The sequence below is a fragment of the Phyllobates terribilis genome, unplaced genomic scaffold (assembly GCF_046119375.1).
Source record: "Phyllobates terribilis strain yellow unplaced genomic scaffold, ASM4611937v1 Scaffold_9__5_contigs__length_417890890, whole genome shotgun sequence".
Lineage (NCBI taxonomy): Eukaryota > Metazoa > Chordata > Amphibia > Anura > Dendrobatidae > Phyllobates > Phyllobates terribilis.
Genome location: NW_027362769.1, coordinates 180,227,720 through 180,248,314, shown reverse-complemented (window position 1 = coordinate 180,248,314; position 20,595 = coordinate 180,227,720). Strand labels below are relative to the sequence as shown.

General features: G+C 44.0%; 1 protein-coding gene across 15 annotated transcripts in view; it reads right to left on the bottom strand.

Annotated features, from left to right (window-relative positions):
* Positions 1–20,595, bottom strand: part of BIN1 (bridging integrator 1) — a 217,817-nt gene that overhangs the window by 35,436 nt on the left and 161,786 nt on the right. For all 15 annotated transcript variants that reach the window (XM_073647475.1, XM_073647477.1, XM_073647480.1 and 12 more), the window contains exons 2-5: positions 17,358–17,438; positions 11,986–12,040; positions 9,059–9,153; positions 837–932 (exon numbers count right to left, since the gene is read on the bottom strand). In XM_073647475.1, the coding sequence (XP_073503576.1) occupies positions 837–932; positions 9,059–9,153; positions 11,986–12,040; positions 17,358–17,438 (327 nt within the window). The remainder of the gene's footprint in view (positions 1–836; positions 933–9,058; positions 9,154–11,985; positions 12,041–17,357; positions 17,439–20,595) is intronic.

Below are 20,595 nucleotides of genomic sequence, written 5' to 3'. Positions count from 1 at the left end.
GGAAGAGAGAGTGTATGGAAGGAAGGGAAGAAGGATACAAGAGAGGGAAGAAGGAAAAAAGGAAGGGAGGACAGAAGGAAGAAAGAAAAGAAAGAATAGAGAGAGGAAGGAAGTAGGAAGAAACAAAGGGAGGAAGCTTGGAAGGGGTGGAGGAAGGAAGGGAGGCAGGTATTAAGAGAGGAAAGAATGAAGTAGGGAAGGGAAATAAAAAGCAAAGATGAAAGAATAAGAGAAAAGAATAAAATAAGGGAGGGAGGAAGACAGGGAGTAAGAAATGTGCAAGAACGGAAAGAAAAGAAAGTTGAAGATAATAAAATAAGAAAGAAGAACTGGATGAGAGAAAGTAAGGAAGAAGGGATGGGAGAAAGAAAGAGAAGAAGAAATGAAGGAAGCAAGAAAAGCAAGCAAAGAAAGGAGTTAAGAAATGGATTAATGTGAAGGAAATAAAAAGGAAGACAACAAGGAAGGAACAAAAGATGGAAGAAAGGAAGATATAGAGGAGGGGAGGAAAGGTTTGAAGAAAAGAGGCAAGAAAGACGAAAAGATGAAAGTAGGAAAGTAGGAAGGAAGAAGTAGGAAAATAAAGAAGGAAGGAAGAGAGAAAGGATCATTTGGTAGATCAAAGAAAGGAAGAAGTATATTTACAAATTCATGACATTTTTTATATTTTTGTATCATAATCCTCAAAAGTGGATCACAAATAAAAAATGACTAAAAACAGATACAACGTCCTATATGGTGCATCCGCTAGTCATAAACCGCGTTCCCCGGTAACGACGGCTCCCCGGCAGGTCTCAGCGGACAGGTGAGCGCACATTGGGGACACTGCTGCTTACCTTGATGTCAGGGAACTGGCCGAGATACGTGTCCATGGTCAGGAGGGCCTGGTCCACAAGCTTCTGGTGATAATCCGTCCATAACAGGTCATTGTTCTAACAAAGAAACAGTAAAGTTATATTTCTTGGACAAAAATACAATTCTACGGTCTGTGTGAGGTGAAAACAGGCTACTGCTCCCTGGTATCAGCCATTTCAGTCTAGGAGGAGGCACATTATAGCCTTCTCTACTGGGATGACCCCATGATCACTACATTGAGTCTCTGCACTGAGGACCGTGATCAGCAGATATTTGACAGGTGACCGACGTCATCCCTTTAAGATCAGCCATGTTTGCGATCCGCGTCTTACAGAGATTCCTGCTCCGGTTTTAGTCTAAATCTAATGATAAAACTGAAGATTCTGCTGCAATAAATCCACATTCCTGGAATCCAGAACATTTGGATTTATCTCAAGTTTGGATTTCTTCCCAAACCGCATGTTTGGCTTCATGTGCTGATTACGGAGTCACATCCAGTGTTAGTGCGCGAATACGCGGCAGATCCCGACATCCCGCGCGGGAAGAGGCGCCGCTAATAACCATCGCTAATACCTCGTGATGACCGCCATAAACTTCTTACAGAAACCGCAGCTAATTACTGGAGGAAACCATTATCTGCACTACAAGGTCATGAACGGCGACGATGCAGAGCGTAAGGCTTAGATACAGCAGATGATACCACATATGGAGGCTTAGATACAGCAGATGATACCACATATGGAGGCTTAGATACAGCAGATGGTACCACATATGGAGGCTTAGATACAGCAGATGGTACCACATATGGAGGCTTAGATACAGCAGATGATACCACATATGGAGGCTTAGAAACAGCAGATGGTACCACATATGGAGGCTTAGATACAGCAGATGATACCACATATGGAGGCTTAGATACAGCAGATGATACCACATATGGAGGCTTAGATACAGCAGATGGTACCACATATGGAGGCTTAGATACAGCAGATGGTACCACATATGGAGGCTTAGATACAGCAGATGGTACCACATATGGAGGCTTAGATACAGCAGATGGTACCACATATGGAGGCTTAGATACAGCAGATGATACCACATATGGAGGCTTAGAAACAGCAGATGGTACCACATATGGAGGCTTAGATACAGCAGATGATACCACATATGGAGGCTTAGATACAGCAGATGGTACCACATATGGAGGCTTAGATACAGCAGATGGTACCACATATGGAGGCTTAGATACAGCAGATGGTACCACATATGGAGGCTTAGATACAGCAGATGGTACCACATATGGAGGCTTAGATACAGCAGATGGTACCACATATGGAGGCTTAGATACAGCAGATGGTACCACATATGGAGGCTTAGATACAGCAGATGATACCACATATGGAGGCTTAGAAACAGCAGATGGTACCACATATGGAGGCTTAGATACAGCAGATGATACCACATATGGAGGCTTAGATACAGCAGATGGTACCACATATGGAGGCTTAGATACAGCAGATGGTACCACATATGGAGGCTTAGATACAGCAGATGGTACCACATATGGAGGCTTAGATACAGCAGATGGTACCACATATGGAGGCTTAGATACAGCAGATGGTACCACATATGGAGGCTTAGAAACAGCAGATGGTACCACATATGGAGGCTTAGATACAGCAGATGGTACCACATATGGAGGCTTAGAAACAGCAGATGATACCACATATGGAGGCTTAGATACAGCAGATGATACCACATATGGAGGCTTAGATACAGCAGATGATACCACATATGGAGGCTTAGATACAGCAGATGGTACCACATATGGAGGCTTAGATACAGCAGATGATACCACATATGGAGGCTTAGATACAGCAGATGGTACCACATATGGAGGCTTAGAAACAGCAGATGGTACCACATATGGAGGCTTAGATACCGCAGATGGTACCACATACGGCAGGCTTAGATACCGCAGATGGTACCACATATGGCAGGCTTAGATACAGCAGATGGTACCACATATGGAGGCTTAGATACAGCAGATGGTACCACATATGGCAGGCTTAGATACAGCAGATGGTACCACATATGGCAGGCTTAGATACAGCAGATGGTACTGCAAATGGCAGGCTTAGATACAGCATATAGAAGATCATCAGACAGTATCTCACATGATCGGCTTAGATACAGCAGATCAGCAGACTGTATCATGTATGACAGGTATATCAGCTAAGACAACAGTATCACACACATCCTTAATGCACGGACTCAGCAGACAAGTAACACATGACAGCTTAGATACGTCGGCTCACCAGAATGTATGACTGCACAGGTTTAGATACAACAACTTACACATAATTTGCTTAGAAACAACAAACTGCATACACATGATAGGCTTAGATACTGAAACTCACGCATTACATATAACAGATTGTCAGACTGTATCACACATGACAGGCTTAGATACAGCAAATCAGCAGAATCCAACATGATAGATTTAACTCCGCAGATAGTATCACACATTGTAGGATTAGATACACAGCTCAGCAGACAGTATCACACAGGAGAGGATTAGATACACGGCTCAGCAGACAGTATCACACAGGATAGGATTAGATACACAGCTCAGCAGACAGTATCACACAGGAGAGGATTAGATACACGGCTCAGCAGACAGTATCACACAGGATAGGATTAGATACACGGCTCAGCAGACAGTATCACACAGGATAGGATTAGATACACGGCTCAGCAGACAGTATCACACAGGAGAGGATTAGATACACAGCTCAGCAGACAGTATCACACAGGATAGGATTAGATACACAGCTCAGCAGACAGTATCACAGAGGATAGGATTAGATACACAGCTCAGCAGACAGTATCACACAGGATAGGATTAGATACACAGCTCAGCAGACGGTATCACACAGGATAGGATTAGATACACGGCTCAGCAGACAGTATCACACAGGATAGGATTAGATACACAGCTCAGCAGACAGTTTCACACAGGATAGGATTAGATACACTGCTCAGCAGACAGTATCACACAGGATAGGATTAGATACACTGCTCCATAGACAGTATCACACATTGTAGGATTAGATACACGGCTCAGCAGACAGTATCACACAGGATAGGATTAGATACACGGCTCAGCAGACAGTATCACACAGGATAGGATTAGATACACGGCTCAGCAAACAGTATCACACAGGATAGGATTAGATACACGGCTCAGCAAACAGTATCACACAGGATAGGATTAGATACACGGCTCAGCAGACAGTATCACACAGGAGAGGATTAGATACACGGCTCAGCAAACAGTATCACACAGGAGAGGATTAGATACACGGCTCAGCAGACAGTATCACACAGGAGAGGATTAGATACACAGCTCAGCAGACAGTATCACACAGGAGAGGATTAGATACACGGCTCAGCAAACAGTATCACACAGGAGAGGATTAGATACACGGCTCAGCAGACAGTATCACACAGGATAGGATTAGATACACGGCTCAGCAAACAGTATCACACAGGATAGGATTAGATACACGGCTCAGCAGACGGTATCACACAGGATAGGATTAGATACACGGCTCAGCAGACAGTATCACACAGGAGAGGATTAGATACACAGCTCAGCAGACAGTATCACACAGGAGAGGATTAGATACACGGCTCAGCAAACAGTATCACACAGGAGAGGATTAGATACACGGCTCAGCAGACAGTATCACACAGGATAGGATTAGATACACGGCTCAGCAAACAGTATCACACAGGATAGGATTAGATACACGGCTCAGCAGACGGTATCACACAGGATAGGATTAGATACACGGCTCAGCAGACAGTATCACACAGGAGAGGATTAGATACACAGCTCAGCAGACAGTATCACACAGGATAGGATTAGATACACGGCTCAGCAGACAGTATCACACAGGATAGGATTAGATACACGGCTCAGCAAACAGTATCACACAGGATAGGATTAGATACACGGCTCAGCAGACGGTATCACACAGGATAGGATTAGATACACGGCTCAGCAGACAGTATCACACAGGAGAGGATTAGATACACAGCTCAGCAGACAGTATCACACAGGATAGGATTAGATACACGGCTCAGCAGACAGTATCACACAGGATAGGATTAGATACACGGCTCAGCAGACAGTATCACACAGGATAGGATTAGATACACGGCTCAGCAGATGGTATCACACAGGATAGGATTAGATACACAGCTCAGCAGACAGTATCACACAGGATAGGATTAGATACACAGCTCAGCAGACGGTATCACACAGGATAGGATTAGATACACAGCTCAGCAGACAGTAACACACAGGAGAGGATTAGATACACAGCTCAGCAGACAGTATCACACAGGATAGGATTAGATACACAGCTCAGCAGACGGTATCACACAGGATAGGATTAGATACACAGCTCAGCAGACAGTAACACACAGGATAGGATTAGATACACGGCTCAGCAGATGGTATCACACAGGATAGGATTAGATACACGGCTCAGCAGACAGTATCACACAGGAGAGGATTAGATACACAGCTCAGCAGACAGTATCACACAGGATAGGATTAGATACACAGCTCAGCAGACGGTATCACAGAGGATAGGATTAGATACACAGCTCAGCAGACGGTATCACACAGGATAGGATTAGATACACGGCTCAGCAGACAGTATCACACAGGATAGGATTAGATACACAGCTCAGCAGACAGTATCACACAGGATAGGATTAGATACACTGCTCCATAGACAGTATCACACAGGATAGGATTAGATACACGGCTCAGCAGATGGTATCACACAGGAGAGGATTAGATACACGGCTCAGCAGACAGTATCACACAGGATAGGATTAGATACACAGCTCAGCAGACAGTATCACACAGGATAGGATTAGATACACGGCTCAGCAGACAGTATCACACAGGATAGAATTAGATACACAGCTCAGCAGACAGTATCACACAGGATAGAATTAGATACACGGCTCAGCAGACAGTATCACACAGGATAGAATTAGATACACAGCTCAGCAGACAGTATCACACAGGATAGGATTAGATACACAGCTCAGCAGACAGTATCACACAGGATAGGATTAGATACACGGCTCAGCAGACAGTATCACACAGGATAGGATTAGATACACAGCTCAGCAGACAGTATAACACAGGATAGGATTAGATACACGGCTCAGCAGACAGTATCACACAGGACAGGATTAGATACACGGCTCAGCAGAAAGCATCACACAGGATAGGATTAGATACACGGCTCAGCAGACAGTATCACACAGGAGAGGATTAGATACACAGCTCAGCAGACAGTATCACACAGGAGAGGATTAGATACATGGCTCAGCAGACAGTATCACAGCATAGGATTAGATACACGGCTCAGCAGACAGTATCACACAGGATAGGATTAGATACATGGCTCAGCAGACAGTATCACACAGGATAGGATTAGATACACGGCTCAGCAGACAGTATCACACAGGATAGGATTAGATACACTGCTCAGCAGACAGTATCACACAGGATAGGATTAGATACACTGCTCAGCAGACAGTATCACACAGGATAGGATTAGATACACAGCTCAGCAGACAGTATCACACAGGATAGGATTAGATACACAGCTCAGCATACAGTATCACACAGGATAGGATTAGATACACAGCTCAGCATACAGTATCACACAGGATAGGATTAGATACACTGCTCAGCAGACAGTATCACACAGGATAGGATTAGATACAGCTCTGCAGACAGTATCACACAGGATAGGATTAGATACACGGCTCAGCAGACAGTATCACACAGGATAGGATTAGATACACGGCTCAGCAGACAGTATCACACAGGATAGGATTAGATACACGGCTCAGCAGACAGTATCACACAGGATAGGATTAGATACACGGCTCAGCAGACAGTATCACACAGGATAGGATTAGATACACGGCTCAGCAGACAGTATCACACAGGATAGGATTAGATACACGGCTCAGCAGACAGTATCACACAGGATAGGATTAGATACACGGCTCAGCAGACAGTATCACACAGGATAGGATTAGATACATGGCTCAGCAGACAGTATCACACAGGATAGGATTAGATACACGGCTCAGCAGACAGTATCACAGAGGATAGGATTAGATACACGGCTCAGCAGACAGTATCATACAGGATAGGATTAGATACATGGCTCAGCAGACAGGATCACACAGGATAGGATTAGATACACGGCTCAGCAGACAGTATCACACAGGATAGGATTAGATACACGGCTCAGCAGACAGTATCACACAGGATAGGATTAGATACACGGCTCAGCAGACAGTATCACAGAGGATAGGATTAGATACACGGCTCAGCAGACAGTATCATACAGGATAGGATTAGATACATGGCTCAGCAGTCAGTATCACACATGGTAGGATTAGATACAGCAGCCTGTCAATGATCTCTTAATGTAACTTTTCCTCATGAAGTCTCCTATGGCTGACATGACCGCAGATTGCTGACAATGTAGTCCAGGGGAAGAGCAGTAAGGCCGGAGCTCGCTGCCCGGATCATGGCCGCCGCCGCCGCACATCAAACACAGGATTTTGACATTTTACTGGTTTTGGTCACTGAATGTAAATATAGAGACTGGAAATAAATAGAGGAAGTGGAGACTCAGGAAGCAAATATTTCACATAGAAAGTAACAAAGTAAGAAAGAAAGAAAAATAAAACATCAGCAAAACTGATAAGAGCGGAGCGGCGAGCAGAGAGCAGAGCAGAGCAGAGAGAGCAGAGCAGAGAGAGCAGAGCACAGAGAGCAGAGCGCAGAGAGCAGAGAGAACAGAGCAGAACGCAGAGAGCAGAGCACAGAGAGCAGAGCACAGAGAACAGAGCAGAGCACAGAGAGCAGAGCAGAGCAGAGAGAGCAGAGCAGAGAGAGCAGAGCGTGCAGAGCACAGAGAGCAGAGCACAGAGAGCAGAGCACAGAGAGCAGAGCACAGAGAGCAGAGCAGAACGCAGAGAGCAGAGCGAAGAGAGCAGAGCGAAGAGAGCAGAGCACAGAGAGCAGAGCACAGAGAACAGAGCAGAGCGCAGAGAGCAGAGCACAGAGAACAGAGCAGAGCAGAGAGCAGAGCACAGAGAGCAGAGCACAGAGAGCACAGAGAGCAGAGCGAAGAGAGCAGAGCACAGAGAGCAGAGCACAGAGAGCAGAGCGAAGAGAGCAGAGCACAGAGAGCAGAGCACAGAGAGTAGAGCACAGAGAGTAGAGCACAGAGAGTAGAGCACAGAGAGCAGAGCGAAGAGAGCAGAGCACAGAGAGCAGAGCAGAGCACAGAGAGCAGAGCAGAGCACAGAGAGCAGAGCGAAGAGAGCAGAGCACAGAGAGCAGAGCACAGAGAGCAGAGCACAGAGAGCAGAGCACAGAGAGCAGAGCACAGAGAGCAGAGCAGAGCGCAGAGAGCAGAGAGCAGAGCAGAGCACAGAGAACAAAGCAGAGAACAGAGAACAGAGCACAGAGCGCAGAGAGCAGAGCACAGAGAGCAGAGCACAGAGAGCAGAGCACAGAGAGCAGAGCGAAGAGAGCAGAGCACAGAGAGCAGAGCAGAGCACAGAGAGCAGAGCACAGAGAGCAGAGCGAAGAGAGCAGAGCACAGAGAGCAGAGCACAGAGAGCAGAGCACAGAGAGCAGAGCACAGAGAGCAGAGCGAAGAGAGCAGAGCACAGAGAGCAGAGCACAGCGCAGAGAGCAGAGCACAGAGAGCAGAGCAGAGCACAGAGAACAAAGCAGAGAACAGAGAACAGAGCACAGAGCGCAGAGAGCAGAGCACAGAGAGCAGAGCGAAGAGCACAGAGAGCAGAGCAGAGCACAGAGAGCAGAGCAGAGAGAAGAGCACAGAGAGCAGAGCAGAGCGCAGAGAGCAGAACAGAGAGCAGAGCACAGAGAGCATAACACAGAGAGCAGAGCGCAGAGCGCAGAGAGCAGAACACAGAGCAGAGCACAGAGAGCAGAGCACAGAGAGCAGAGCACAGAGAGCAGAGCACAGAGAACAGCGAGCAGAACACAGAGCAGAGCAGAGCACAGAGAGCAGAGCACAGAGCAGAGCACAGAGAGCAGTGAGCCGCTCACCTCCGCGATCCTATTGGTGTCGTCTCGCCCGGGCCACTCCGGCTCGTAGATTTCTTGCAGACATTCTGTCAGTTTCTTGGAGGCTTCATGCATTGCTGGAACAGAGAGGGAAATGCTGGATTTCATCTCCAGGTGAAAAGGAAAATATGAAAAATATGGAAAAGCTCCAGACGGCTGCGACAGCCACTGAGGTCAGGACCCCTACATCAATGTGAAGGGGGATTAGGAGGGAGCAGGAGGTCAGGTGGTCCAACCTCATTGCTGATTTAACCTCATGGCCAGTGGTGCCGTCTCTTTTACGGCTCATGTCACTCAGATCTCACAATTCAGCAGGGTTTTCCCTCTTCACCAGATGTGCATCCACACTCCATGCAACAATACCTGCTGATCAGCGGCTTATGGGCAGCTGTGCTCGATACTGGAGCTTAGTCTCACTGCAGTACCAGGCATAGCCACACATGAATATTGGTGCCACATAGCCCCTTCATCCTACTAACTGAATGTCAGCCTCCACCAATTAAAAACTGAAGAGCGGCATTAATGTTTACACCAAGGGGAGACCCTATAAAGTATATGATTTTTTTCAGGTGACTCTCAGAATAATCTGTCCTGTGTGAACATGAGGAATAACACTATTTCTGGACATTCTTTGACTTGTATCCTGCAGTTTTCACTAGTTTTCCCTCTGCAGACTTTCGCTCTGATTTTCAGTTGTCTCTGAGCTAGTGGGTGCAGACAAGCTGCCATGTCGTCTCCATACACAGCACACACAGACATGAGCGATTCCTGCTATTGTAGTTGTCTGAGCACTGTATGACACTTTTATTTGTGCACTGTAAGGAAGTTGTAAAAAGTAATTGTTATTTGCAACCCTTTTATTATTTTGTAGCACGGATTTTCTGGCTCTAGTAGGGGTGCAACTGGCCCGGGTCTTCATTAGCAGGGCATACAATATTTTGCTAATGATCCCTGCACAAATTTTGATCTAGCCACATTTGGGTTATAATATGTATATACAGTGGGGAAGATAAGTATCTGATCCACTGCCGACTTTGCAAGTTTTCCCACCTACACAGAATGGAGAGATCTGTAATTTTTATCCTAGGTACACTTCACCTGTGAGAGACAGAATCTAAAAATAAAATCCAGAAAATCACATTGTAAGATTTTTACATAATAAATTGCATTTTATTGCATGAAATAAGTATCTGATCACCGACCAACCAGCAAGAATTCTGCCTCTCACAGACCTGTTAGTATTTCTTTAAGAAGCCTCCTACTCTGCACTCATTACCTGTATTAATTGCTCCTGCTAGAACTTGTTACCTGTATAAAAGACACCTGTCCACACACTCAATCAACCACACTCCAACCTCTCCACCATGGTCAAGACCAAAGAGCTGTCTAAGGACACCAGGGACAAAATTGGAGGCTGCACGAGGCTGGGATGGGCTACAGGACAATAGACAAGCAGCTCGGTGAGAAGGCAACAAAGGTTGACAAAATTATTAGAAAATGGAAGAAACACAAGATGACTGTCAATCTTCCTAGGTCTGGGGCTCCACGCAGGATCTCGCCTCGTGGGGTAAGGATGATTTTGAGAAAGGTCAGGAATCAGCCCAGAACTACACGGGAGGACCTGGTCAATGATCTGAAGAGAGCTGGGACCACAGTCTCAAACATTACCATTAGTAACACATTATATCGCCATGGATTAAAATCCTGCAGGGCACGCAAGGTCCCCCTGCTTACGCCAGCACAAGCCCTGGCCCGTTTGAAGTTCGCCAATGACCATCTGAATGATCCAGAGGAGGCATGGGAGAAGGTCATGTAGTCAGATGAGACCAAAATAGAACTTTTTGATATCAACTCCACTCGCTGTGTTTGGAGGAACAAGAATGATGAGTACAATCCCAAGAACACCGTCCCAACCGTGCAGCATGATGGGGGAAACATCATACTTTGGGGGTGCTTTTCTGCAAAGGGGACAGGACGAATGCACAGTATTGAAGGGAGGATGGATGGGGTCATGTATCGCAAGATTTTGGCCAGCAACCTCCTTCCCTCAGTAAGAGCATTGAAGATGGGTCGTGGCTGGGTCTTCCAGCATGACAATGACCCGAAACACACAGCCAGGGCAACTAATGAGTTGCTCCGTAAGAAGCATTTCAAGGTCCTGGAGTGGCCTAGCCAGTCTCCAGACCTGAACCCAATAGAAAATCTTTGGAGGGAGCTGAAATGCAATGTTACCCAGCGACAGCCCCGAAACCTGGAAGATCTGGAGAAGATCTGTATGGAGGAGGGGGCCAAAATCCCTGCTGCAGAGTGTGCAAACCTGGTCAAGAACTACAGGAAACGTCTGACCTCTGTAAATGTAACAAAGGTTTCTGGACCAAATATTAAGTTCTGTTTTTCTATTGTATCAAATACTTATTTCATGCAATAAAATGCAAATTAATTATGTAACAATCCAACAATGTGATTTTCCGGATTTTATTTTTAGATTTTGTCTCTCACAGGTGAAGTGACCTACGATAAAAATTACCGACCTCTCCATTCTTTGTAGGTGGGAAAATTTGCAAAATTTGCAGAGAATCAAATACTTATTTTCCCCACTGTGTATATATATATATATATATATATATATACATATATATATATATATACACCCCAACAGGCCACATTAGTGATATGACCAATGGCCAATGTGCTTTCTCCCCATATTGGATCTCTTGATAGAATATCCCATCAGGATCCCGGGAAAGCTGTGCAAGAGCTGTGACTGTCGGATTCACAGACGCTTGATTTCTGTTTGCAGCCCGTTCTGGAAATCGTCCTCGTTCGGGTCATTTTCCTATATAATCTCAGAATGTGCATTCATCAATGTACAGATAAAAGGCAGAGTCCGCACATCTGTCAGGAATTACCTTTTACTGAAGCCAGATACGTCCTCAAGTCCTTTTGAAGTTTGGAGCCTTCTGTCTGTAAAATAAGGGGGAGGGGGATTATTATTATTACATAAAATCACGGCAATCAGAATCACATTCCTAAAATGGAAACTAATGAAGACAGAATTGTTACAATGTATCAGTCTGAATGTAGCACAATGACAGAAGTAACCTATAACCCACCGCCCGTGATACAGCGGTCACCACAGTCCAGTGTCACATTACATTGCATTTATTTACAAAGTGACCACAAATAAGAACCACAGAGTCCTCATCCCCCGCCGCTCCCCTTCTACCGCTGCCCAGGTCCCTGCTACACTCTCTGCTTCCTCACCAGGAATGAGCATGTGATCGCTGCAGCCAATCACTGGTCACAGCGGTCACATGTCCATCCCCAACGGAAGCACAAGTGATTTAATTTATTTGTTTAATTATTTTGGGGGGGGGGGTGACCAACTTGAAAGTTAATGTCCACTTTTTACCAATAAATCATTTTAGGTGCATTTTTATTATGTGCAATTGCTACTTTTTCCTGACACAGAGCTCCAAACCCACTGCACAGCTTCACATTCAATATGCCTGTGGCTACCACTAGGGGGGAGCACTAAAGGTGTTATCATTGAGTTCAAAGTACGAGCAGTATACAGCAGGCTCCCCCTAGTGGTGGCTGCAGGTAGCCTGAAATCTCCTATTTAATCCCACTCCAGTACAGGAGATTCAGAGCATTAGTATAAATACTAAAAACCTGTCGGGCAGCTGGAGTTTCCGCCTCCTCCCACTAAACCCCAGCCACTTTCACCATCACTTTTTAAAAGTGGCGAAAGAAGCTCAAGTTTACCCAGATTTGCAACTTTTGCATGGCTTCATTTTTGGATTAAAGAAAGTAATAATCTCCTGATTTAATCTAAGTCTGGACATGCACTTTAAGGATCCAAATTGAGAGTTTTCTGGCTGCAGTGAATTATAGGGAACAGACACCCTACAGATTTGACGTTACCAATCTGTGCTATTTAGAGTCTGGGAGAGCAGCAATTGTCACCCTGGCATGCCAGGGGTTAATGCTGATTGTATAGGAGAAGGTTCTGTATGGGATCCAGCTGCGGGGGAGATACATGTGTTTTCTATCTGTAACTTCAGTTCATTAGGGGCCACCCAAGTCCAATCCTAAATCATCCCTGTGCCGTACATACAGATCCCTGAGTGTCGGGGGTCCTCCTCACCATCACCGCCGCCCCACCACTGACCAGGAGTCAGTAATTCCATGTGATCTGCCCCCCGTCTTTCGTGAAGATGTTGTCCTCGCAGTACAGGACACATTGCACAATGAGGCGGCAGAGGAGGCATCGCGTCTCCGTCCTCAATAACGATGACTCACAATCTGGATTCTGAGAAAATAAGGTGGGAGGCGTAAACTAAAAAAACAAAAATAGCTAATTCTAAATTCTGCGCTCATCGGGTGGTCTCCTATAAGTCCCTCTATACCCCCCTCCTACATGTACAGTGGTGGCCAAAAGTATTGGCACCCCTGTAATTCTGTCAGATAATACTCAGTTTCTTCCTGAAAATGATTGCAATCACAAATTCTTTGGTCTTATTATCTTCATTTAATTTGCTTGCAAGGAAAAAACACAAAAGAGAATGAAGCAAAAATCAAATCATTGATCATTTCACACAAAACTCCAAAAATGGGCCAGACAAAAGTATTGGCACCCTCAGCCTAATACTTGGTTGCACAACCTTTAGCTAAAATAACTGCGAACAACCGCTTCCGGTAACCATCAATGAGTTTCTTACAATGCTCTGCTGGAATTGTAGACCATTCTTCTTTGGCAAACTGCTCCAGGTCCCTGATATTTGAAGGGTGCCTTCTCCAAACTGCCATTTTGAGATCTCTCCACAGGTGTTCTATGGGATTCAGGTCTGGACTCATTGCTGGCCACCTTAGAAGTCTCCAGTGCTTTCTCTCAAACCATTTTATAGTGCTTTTGGAAGTGTGTTTTGAGTCATTGTCCTGCTGGAAGACCCATGACCTCTGAGGGAGACCCAGCTTTCTCACACTGGGCCCTACATTATGCTGCAAAATTTGTTGGTAGTCTTCAGACTTCATAATGCCATGCACACGGTCAAGCAGTCCAGTGCCAGAGGCAGCAAAGCAACCCCAAAACATCAGGGAACCTCCACCATGTTTGACTGTAGGGACCGTGTTCTTTTCTTTGAATGCCTCTTTTTTTTTCCTGTACACTCTATGTTGATGCTTTTTCCCAAAAAGCTCTACTTTTGTCTCATCCGACCAGAGAACATTCTTCCAAAACGTGTTAGGCTTTCTCAGGTAAGTTTTGGCAAACTCCAGCCTGGCTTTTTTATGTCTTGGGGTAAGAAGTGGGGTCTTCCTGGGTATCCTACCATACAGTCCCTTTTCATTCAGACACTGACAGATAGTACGGGTTGACACTGTCGCACCCTCGGACTGCAGGGCAGCTTGAACTTGTTTGGATGTTAGTCGAGGTTCTTTATCCACCATCCGTACAATCTTGCGTTGAAATCTCTCGTCAATTTTTCTTTTCCGTCCACATCTAGGGAGGTTAGCCACAGTGCCATGGGCTTTACACTTCTTGATGACACTGCGCACGGAAGACACAGGAACATTCAGGTCTTTGGAGATGGACTTGTAGCCTTGAGATTGCTCATGCTTCCTCACAATTTGGTTTCTCAAGTCCTCAGACAGTTCTTTGGTCTTCTTTCTTTTCTCCATGCTCAATGTGGTACACACAAGGACACAGGACAGAGGTTGAGTCAACTTTAATCCATGTTAACTGCCTGCAAGTGTGATTTAGTTATTGCCAACACCTGTTAGGTGCCACAGGTAAGTTACAGGTGCTGTTAATTACACCAATTACAGAAGCATCACATGATTTTTCAAACGGTGCCAATACTTTTGTCCACCCCCTTTTTTAGGTTTGGTGTGGAAATGTATCCAATTTGGCTTTAGGACAATTCTTTTTGTGTTTTTTCATTGAAGACAAATTAAATGAAGATAATAATACCAAAGAATTTGTGATTGCAATCATTTTCAGGAAGAAACTGAGTATTATCTGACAGAATTGCAGGGGTGCCAATACTTTTGGCCACCACTGTATCTGCTCTGTACAATAATTGGTTTATTTCAAGGGGGGGTGCCAATCATCTTGGCTAGAAGTAGTAGGTGCAGAAGTAGTAGTCACATTGGGGTCCTGGAGATTGAAGGGGCCCACAGGTTCTTTCCAGTATTATACATGGTAGATAGGGGCCCTTTACAGAGTCTTCCATGGGTTCCTGGAGTTTCATCGCTGGACCTCAGATATGTGAGATGCTAGGACAATGAGCAGGACGTGACTTTGCTACGTTGCTATGTACTTTTGCGATTTTTAGGTTTTATCCACTGATTTTTCATTGATAGAATTATATTAATGGGGTCTTATAGCGGCACACGGGGGGGCGCCATCAGCTGAAACGTGAATGTCCGGAGAGGTAAAGTCTTGATGCTATGATCTTATCTCTGCTCCGATCTATTGTTACATGTAATAAACACCGAGGATCTTCCGGGGGTCCATGTTCTGACACTCAGTGAGGTCGGGTGTAGGGGGCGTCGAATGTCATTGTGGACCAATGTGGCCCCTATGGGGCGGTAAGGCACCAGGAGGTCCTGGACACCCTTTATGATGGACACTGAACAGGTGGACGGCCGTCCGAATCCATAAGGGGGCCACCGGCTGTGTGAGGTTCATCTATTAGCTCATTTAGCTGGTCATGTGATGCTGTACTGATGCATCATGGGACGGATAGCAGAGCAGAGAGGAGAAAGGAGCAGAGTGAATTCTGACAGAGAAGTTGTGGGAAGTTCATGGAAGGAAGCACAAGAGAAGAGCAGACGGTGGTGGGAAATCAGGTGGAGGGTGCAGGGCGCAAATGCTGTAAGAAGTTCTACCAAACATTCACAAGACAACATTTTTACTGTCCATGATCAGCTCGGACGGACCCCTGACTACAGACCCCGGTAAGTGGACCCTCACTAAAGCTATTTGAATGCCCCTGTGTTATAGCTCTGCCCCTAATCCTCAGGAGGAGCCGGGGGATGGGTGGGGGGCCGTTATTCCCAGGTTCCATCATTTGTTGTGAAGATACTTTTATTTCCTCTGTATCCAAGGTCTTCTGTATTAGTGATGATTTTGTGGCCGCTCAGAAGCCAATGGCCATGGAGAATGAGCCGAGAGACAGGACGGCTGCCCGAAATGCGTGAAACTTCTCAGGATGTAGAGAAATGTAACTGTGACAACAAAGTCCTGGTCTCCATTCGCTTCTGTTATTCCAACATTGTCCACCTTGGTCCCCATTTACCCCGTCAGCCTCGGCCAGTATCTGGGGCACGTGAGCTCTGATTCGGGACCACCTGAGTTATTTCCTGGGCGACCTTCATGTGCATTTTGGTTTTCGTTTTCTTTTCCTTCCCACTGGATTTACATTTCATTTTCTTCATCAGTTTTTGCTCCTCGGATCCCGCGGTGAGAATTAAGCCTCCAGATGTCGTCAGAAGTCCTCGCTCAGCATCTCTTCAGGGTTTTCGGAGGTTGAGTCATTTCTATACTGAAAACATCCTGCAGGACACAAATTTCCTATATGAAGAAATCCTCGCAGCCACATGTCAGAAATAAAGGGCCGTGCACTGGTCACAATTAAAGGGATACTAACCGTGACCGTGATGGACGTTGCCAGGTACTGGATGTAGCAGCCTGTTTGCTAACATTTTTGCCGCCTTTGTCAGACTTTGGCTCTTTCCCAGATCTGGATTTTTGCCTCAGTGATCTATGTTCCACCCTGATAGAGTCACACACAGTTCACACCCACAGATTATGATATTCGCAGTTTGAGAAATATCAATGAACCCAAAGAAAAAAATTAAAGGGATAATAAGTGAGAGAAGGAAACTACACTGAATGCTGAAAACTGCAAGCAGGAATATTGTAAGAGCGATATTGTTACTCAGTATCGCTTACCTGATTGCTATCAGTAATAAAACCCTCCAGACGGGCTATAGACTGCAGTAAATATGGACACTCCATTATGGATGTGACTTACCTTGGGCAGTCCTGCTCTGGGCAATTGCTATGTAAGCAATTTCCTAATATTTTCTCTGGGCGATTTATATTTTTCTAACCATGTTTCCAGATCTTTTTTTTCCCTACATTATCATTAATTATGCACAGAGTGATCGACGCCAAATGTTTTTCACGTGGTGGTAAACGCTGTGTACATCTCTGCACGTCTCGTCTCCCCTTATGGTCCAGTAATGGAGGCCGCGCTTCATTTGGACTCACCAGCTGTTTGTTGAAGTTTTGCACGCATTGCTCAAACTGCTCGTCTTTCGTCTCATCTGCTTTCCCGAGTTTCTGCAGCACCTGGAGAAAAAAGAAAAGCAAGAAAACAAATGTTACAAAACCAGAAATAGCAAAAAAAAAAAAAAAACACATAGAAACATTCACATCAGTTCACACCTCCAGAGATATGGCATTGGGCTTGTCCCACACACTCCGGTCACCTTGCAAAAAGTAGTGAGAAAATTGGGGGTTGTGGTGTATTTAGATCTGACAGATTTATGCACACCAGCCCGCTAACAAGTGCCGGACCACCATATACAAATCCATTGGTGCAGACCAAGAATGTCAATGTCCCTTGAAATCTTTCTGAAATGTTAACAATGCTACATATAGGATTTGGGAGCCCCCTAAGAACGCTGCTCCCACCCTAGAGAGCAAGTGTGGAGCTTTACCAGGCACTGACATCAACCCTGGAAACCATAAAGATAAATGTCACAACAGCAACAGAAACATCCACATTCATTCTACAATTCCATGGAAATCTGGACAATGTTACTTTATCCTCAAGAGATACAGGGTGGATACACAAAAAAGCTCATAGTAAAGATATGTGCACAATGTGCTGCGGAAATTTCTGCATCTCTTGGCAGGAAAAAAATTGCAGCAGCAAATACCTGTATTTTTGCTACGTTTCTTACTTGCATTTTTGGTGCAGATTTTTCCCCACTCAATATTACTGGTGAAATCTGCAGCAAAAACGCTGAAAGAATTGATGCTGAATATTTAAACTTGCACCAAATCTGCAAATCATAAATAAGTAATGTGTGCACGAGACATCAGGATCTCATTCACTTTCCTGCCATCAAGAACCCCCTTCAGGTTCTGTGATATCTGCACTGAAAAAACGCAGCAAAAACGCAATGTGTGCACACAAGCTAAAGTGCAGGCTCATCTCCTAGTATATTAGAAAATCACAAAAATAATCATTTCTATTTGCACGAAAGAATTAGAAATGTCCAACTATAATAAAAAATAGATGTACCAACCCTTCTACACAATCATCCTTAACCAGTCACCTCCAGTCAATTATCCTAAACTGTCTGAACTAAAACATGGACATCGACACTCAAGTCTCAGCGATGACAATGACAAAGTGGCTCCTTGCAAAACCCTTGTCAGTTATCTGTCCATACATAGAGATTAGTCGGCCTCCTCTTATGCTTATATAGCGCCTTGATTATCACTGTCCCCATTGGACCTCAAAATCTGCATTCCCTATCAGGATGTCTAGGGTTAAATATACAGTTGTTGCCAAAAGTTTTAAGACTGAAAAACAAAAATTTGTATCAAAGTTTGGCTGCATCAGTGTTTTTTGCTCTTTTAGTCGCTGTTTCTATGGATACTGACATACAATTATAAACATTTCATAAATTTTTCACTTTTACTGACAAATCCATGAAGTTTCTGTGACGCCTCAATATTCCCAGCGCTGCCCCTTATTCTCCAGACTTCTGCCCTTCCCCCGGCAGCTGATATCAACTCCTGTACCAGATCCTGATTGATAGCCGCCTGTTATTGTCTCATCACAGCTCGTATGTACAAGAATATAACTACTATAATACTGCCCCCTATGTACAAGAATATAACTACTATAATACTGCCCCCTATATACAAGAATATAACTACTATAATACTGCCCCCTATGTACAAGAATATAACTACTATAATACTACCCCCTATGTACAAGAATATAACTACTATAATACTGCTCCTATGTACAAGAATATAACTACTATAATACTGCCCCTATGTAGAAGAATATAACTACTATAATACTGCTCCCTATGTAGAAGAATATAACTACTATAATACTGCTCCTATGTACAAGAATATAACTACTATAATACTGCCCCCTATATACAAGAATATAACTACTATAATACTGCCCCCTATGTACAAGAATATAACTACTATAATACTACCCCCTATGTACAAGAATATAACTACTATAATACTGCTCCTATGTACAAGAATATAACTACTATAATACTGCCCCTATGTAGAAGAATATAACTACTATAATACTGCTCCCTATGTAGAAGAATATAACTACTATAATACTGCTCCTGTGTACAAGAATATAACTACTATAATACTGCCCCTATGTACAAGAATATAACTACTATAATACTGCTCCTATGTACAAGAATATAACTGCTATAATACTGCTCCTGTGTACAAGAATATAACTACTATAATACTGCCCCTATGTACAAGAATATAACTACTATAATACTGCCCCTATGTACAAGAATATAACTACTATAATACTGCCCCCTATGTACAAGAATATAACTACTATAATACTGCCCCCTATATACAAGAATATAACTACTATAATACTGCCCCCTATGTACAAGAATATAACTACTATAATACTGCCCATATGTACAAGAATATAACTACTATAATACTGCCCCCTATGTACAAGAATATAACTACTATAATACTGCCCCCTATGTACAAGAATATAACTACTATAATACTGCCCCCTATATACAAGAATATAACTACTATAATACTGCCCCCTATGTACAAGAATATAACTACTATAATACTGCCCATATGTACAAGAATATAACTACTCTAATACTGCCCCCTATGTACAAGAATAACTACTATAATACTGCCCCCTATGTACAAGAATATAACTACTATAATACTGCCCCCTATGTACAAGAATATAACTACTATAATACCGCCTCCTATGTACAAGAATATAACTACTATAATACTCCCCTATGCACAAGAATATAACTACTATAATACTGCTCCTATATACAAGAATATAACTACTATAATACTGCTCCCTATGTACAAGAATATATTTACTATAATACTGCTCCTATGTACAAGAATATAACTACTATAATACCGCCTCCTATGTACAAGAATATAACTACTATAATACTCCCCTATGCACAAGAATATAACTATTATAATACTGCTCCTATATACAAGAATATAACTACTATAATACTGCTCCCTATGTACAAGAATATATTTACTATAATACTGCCCCTATGTACAAGAATATAACTACTATAATACTGCCCTCTATGTACAAGAATATAACTACTATAATACTGCCCCCTATGTACAAGAATATAACTACTATAATACTGCCCCCTATGTACAAGAATATAACTACTACAATACTGCTCCTATGTACAAGAAT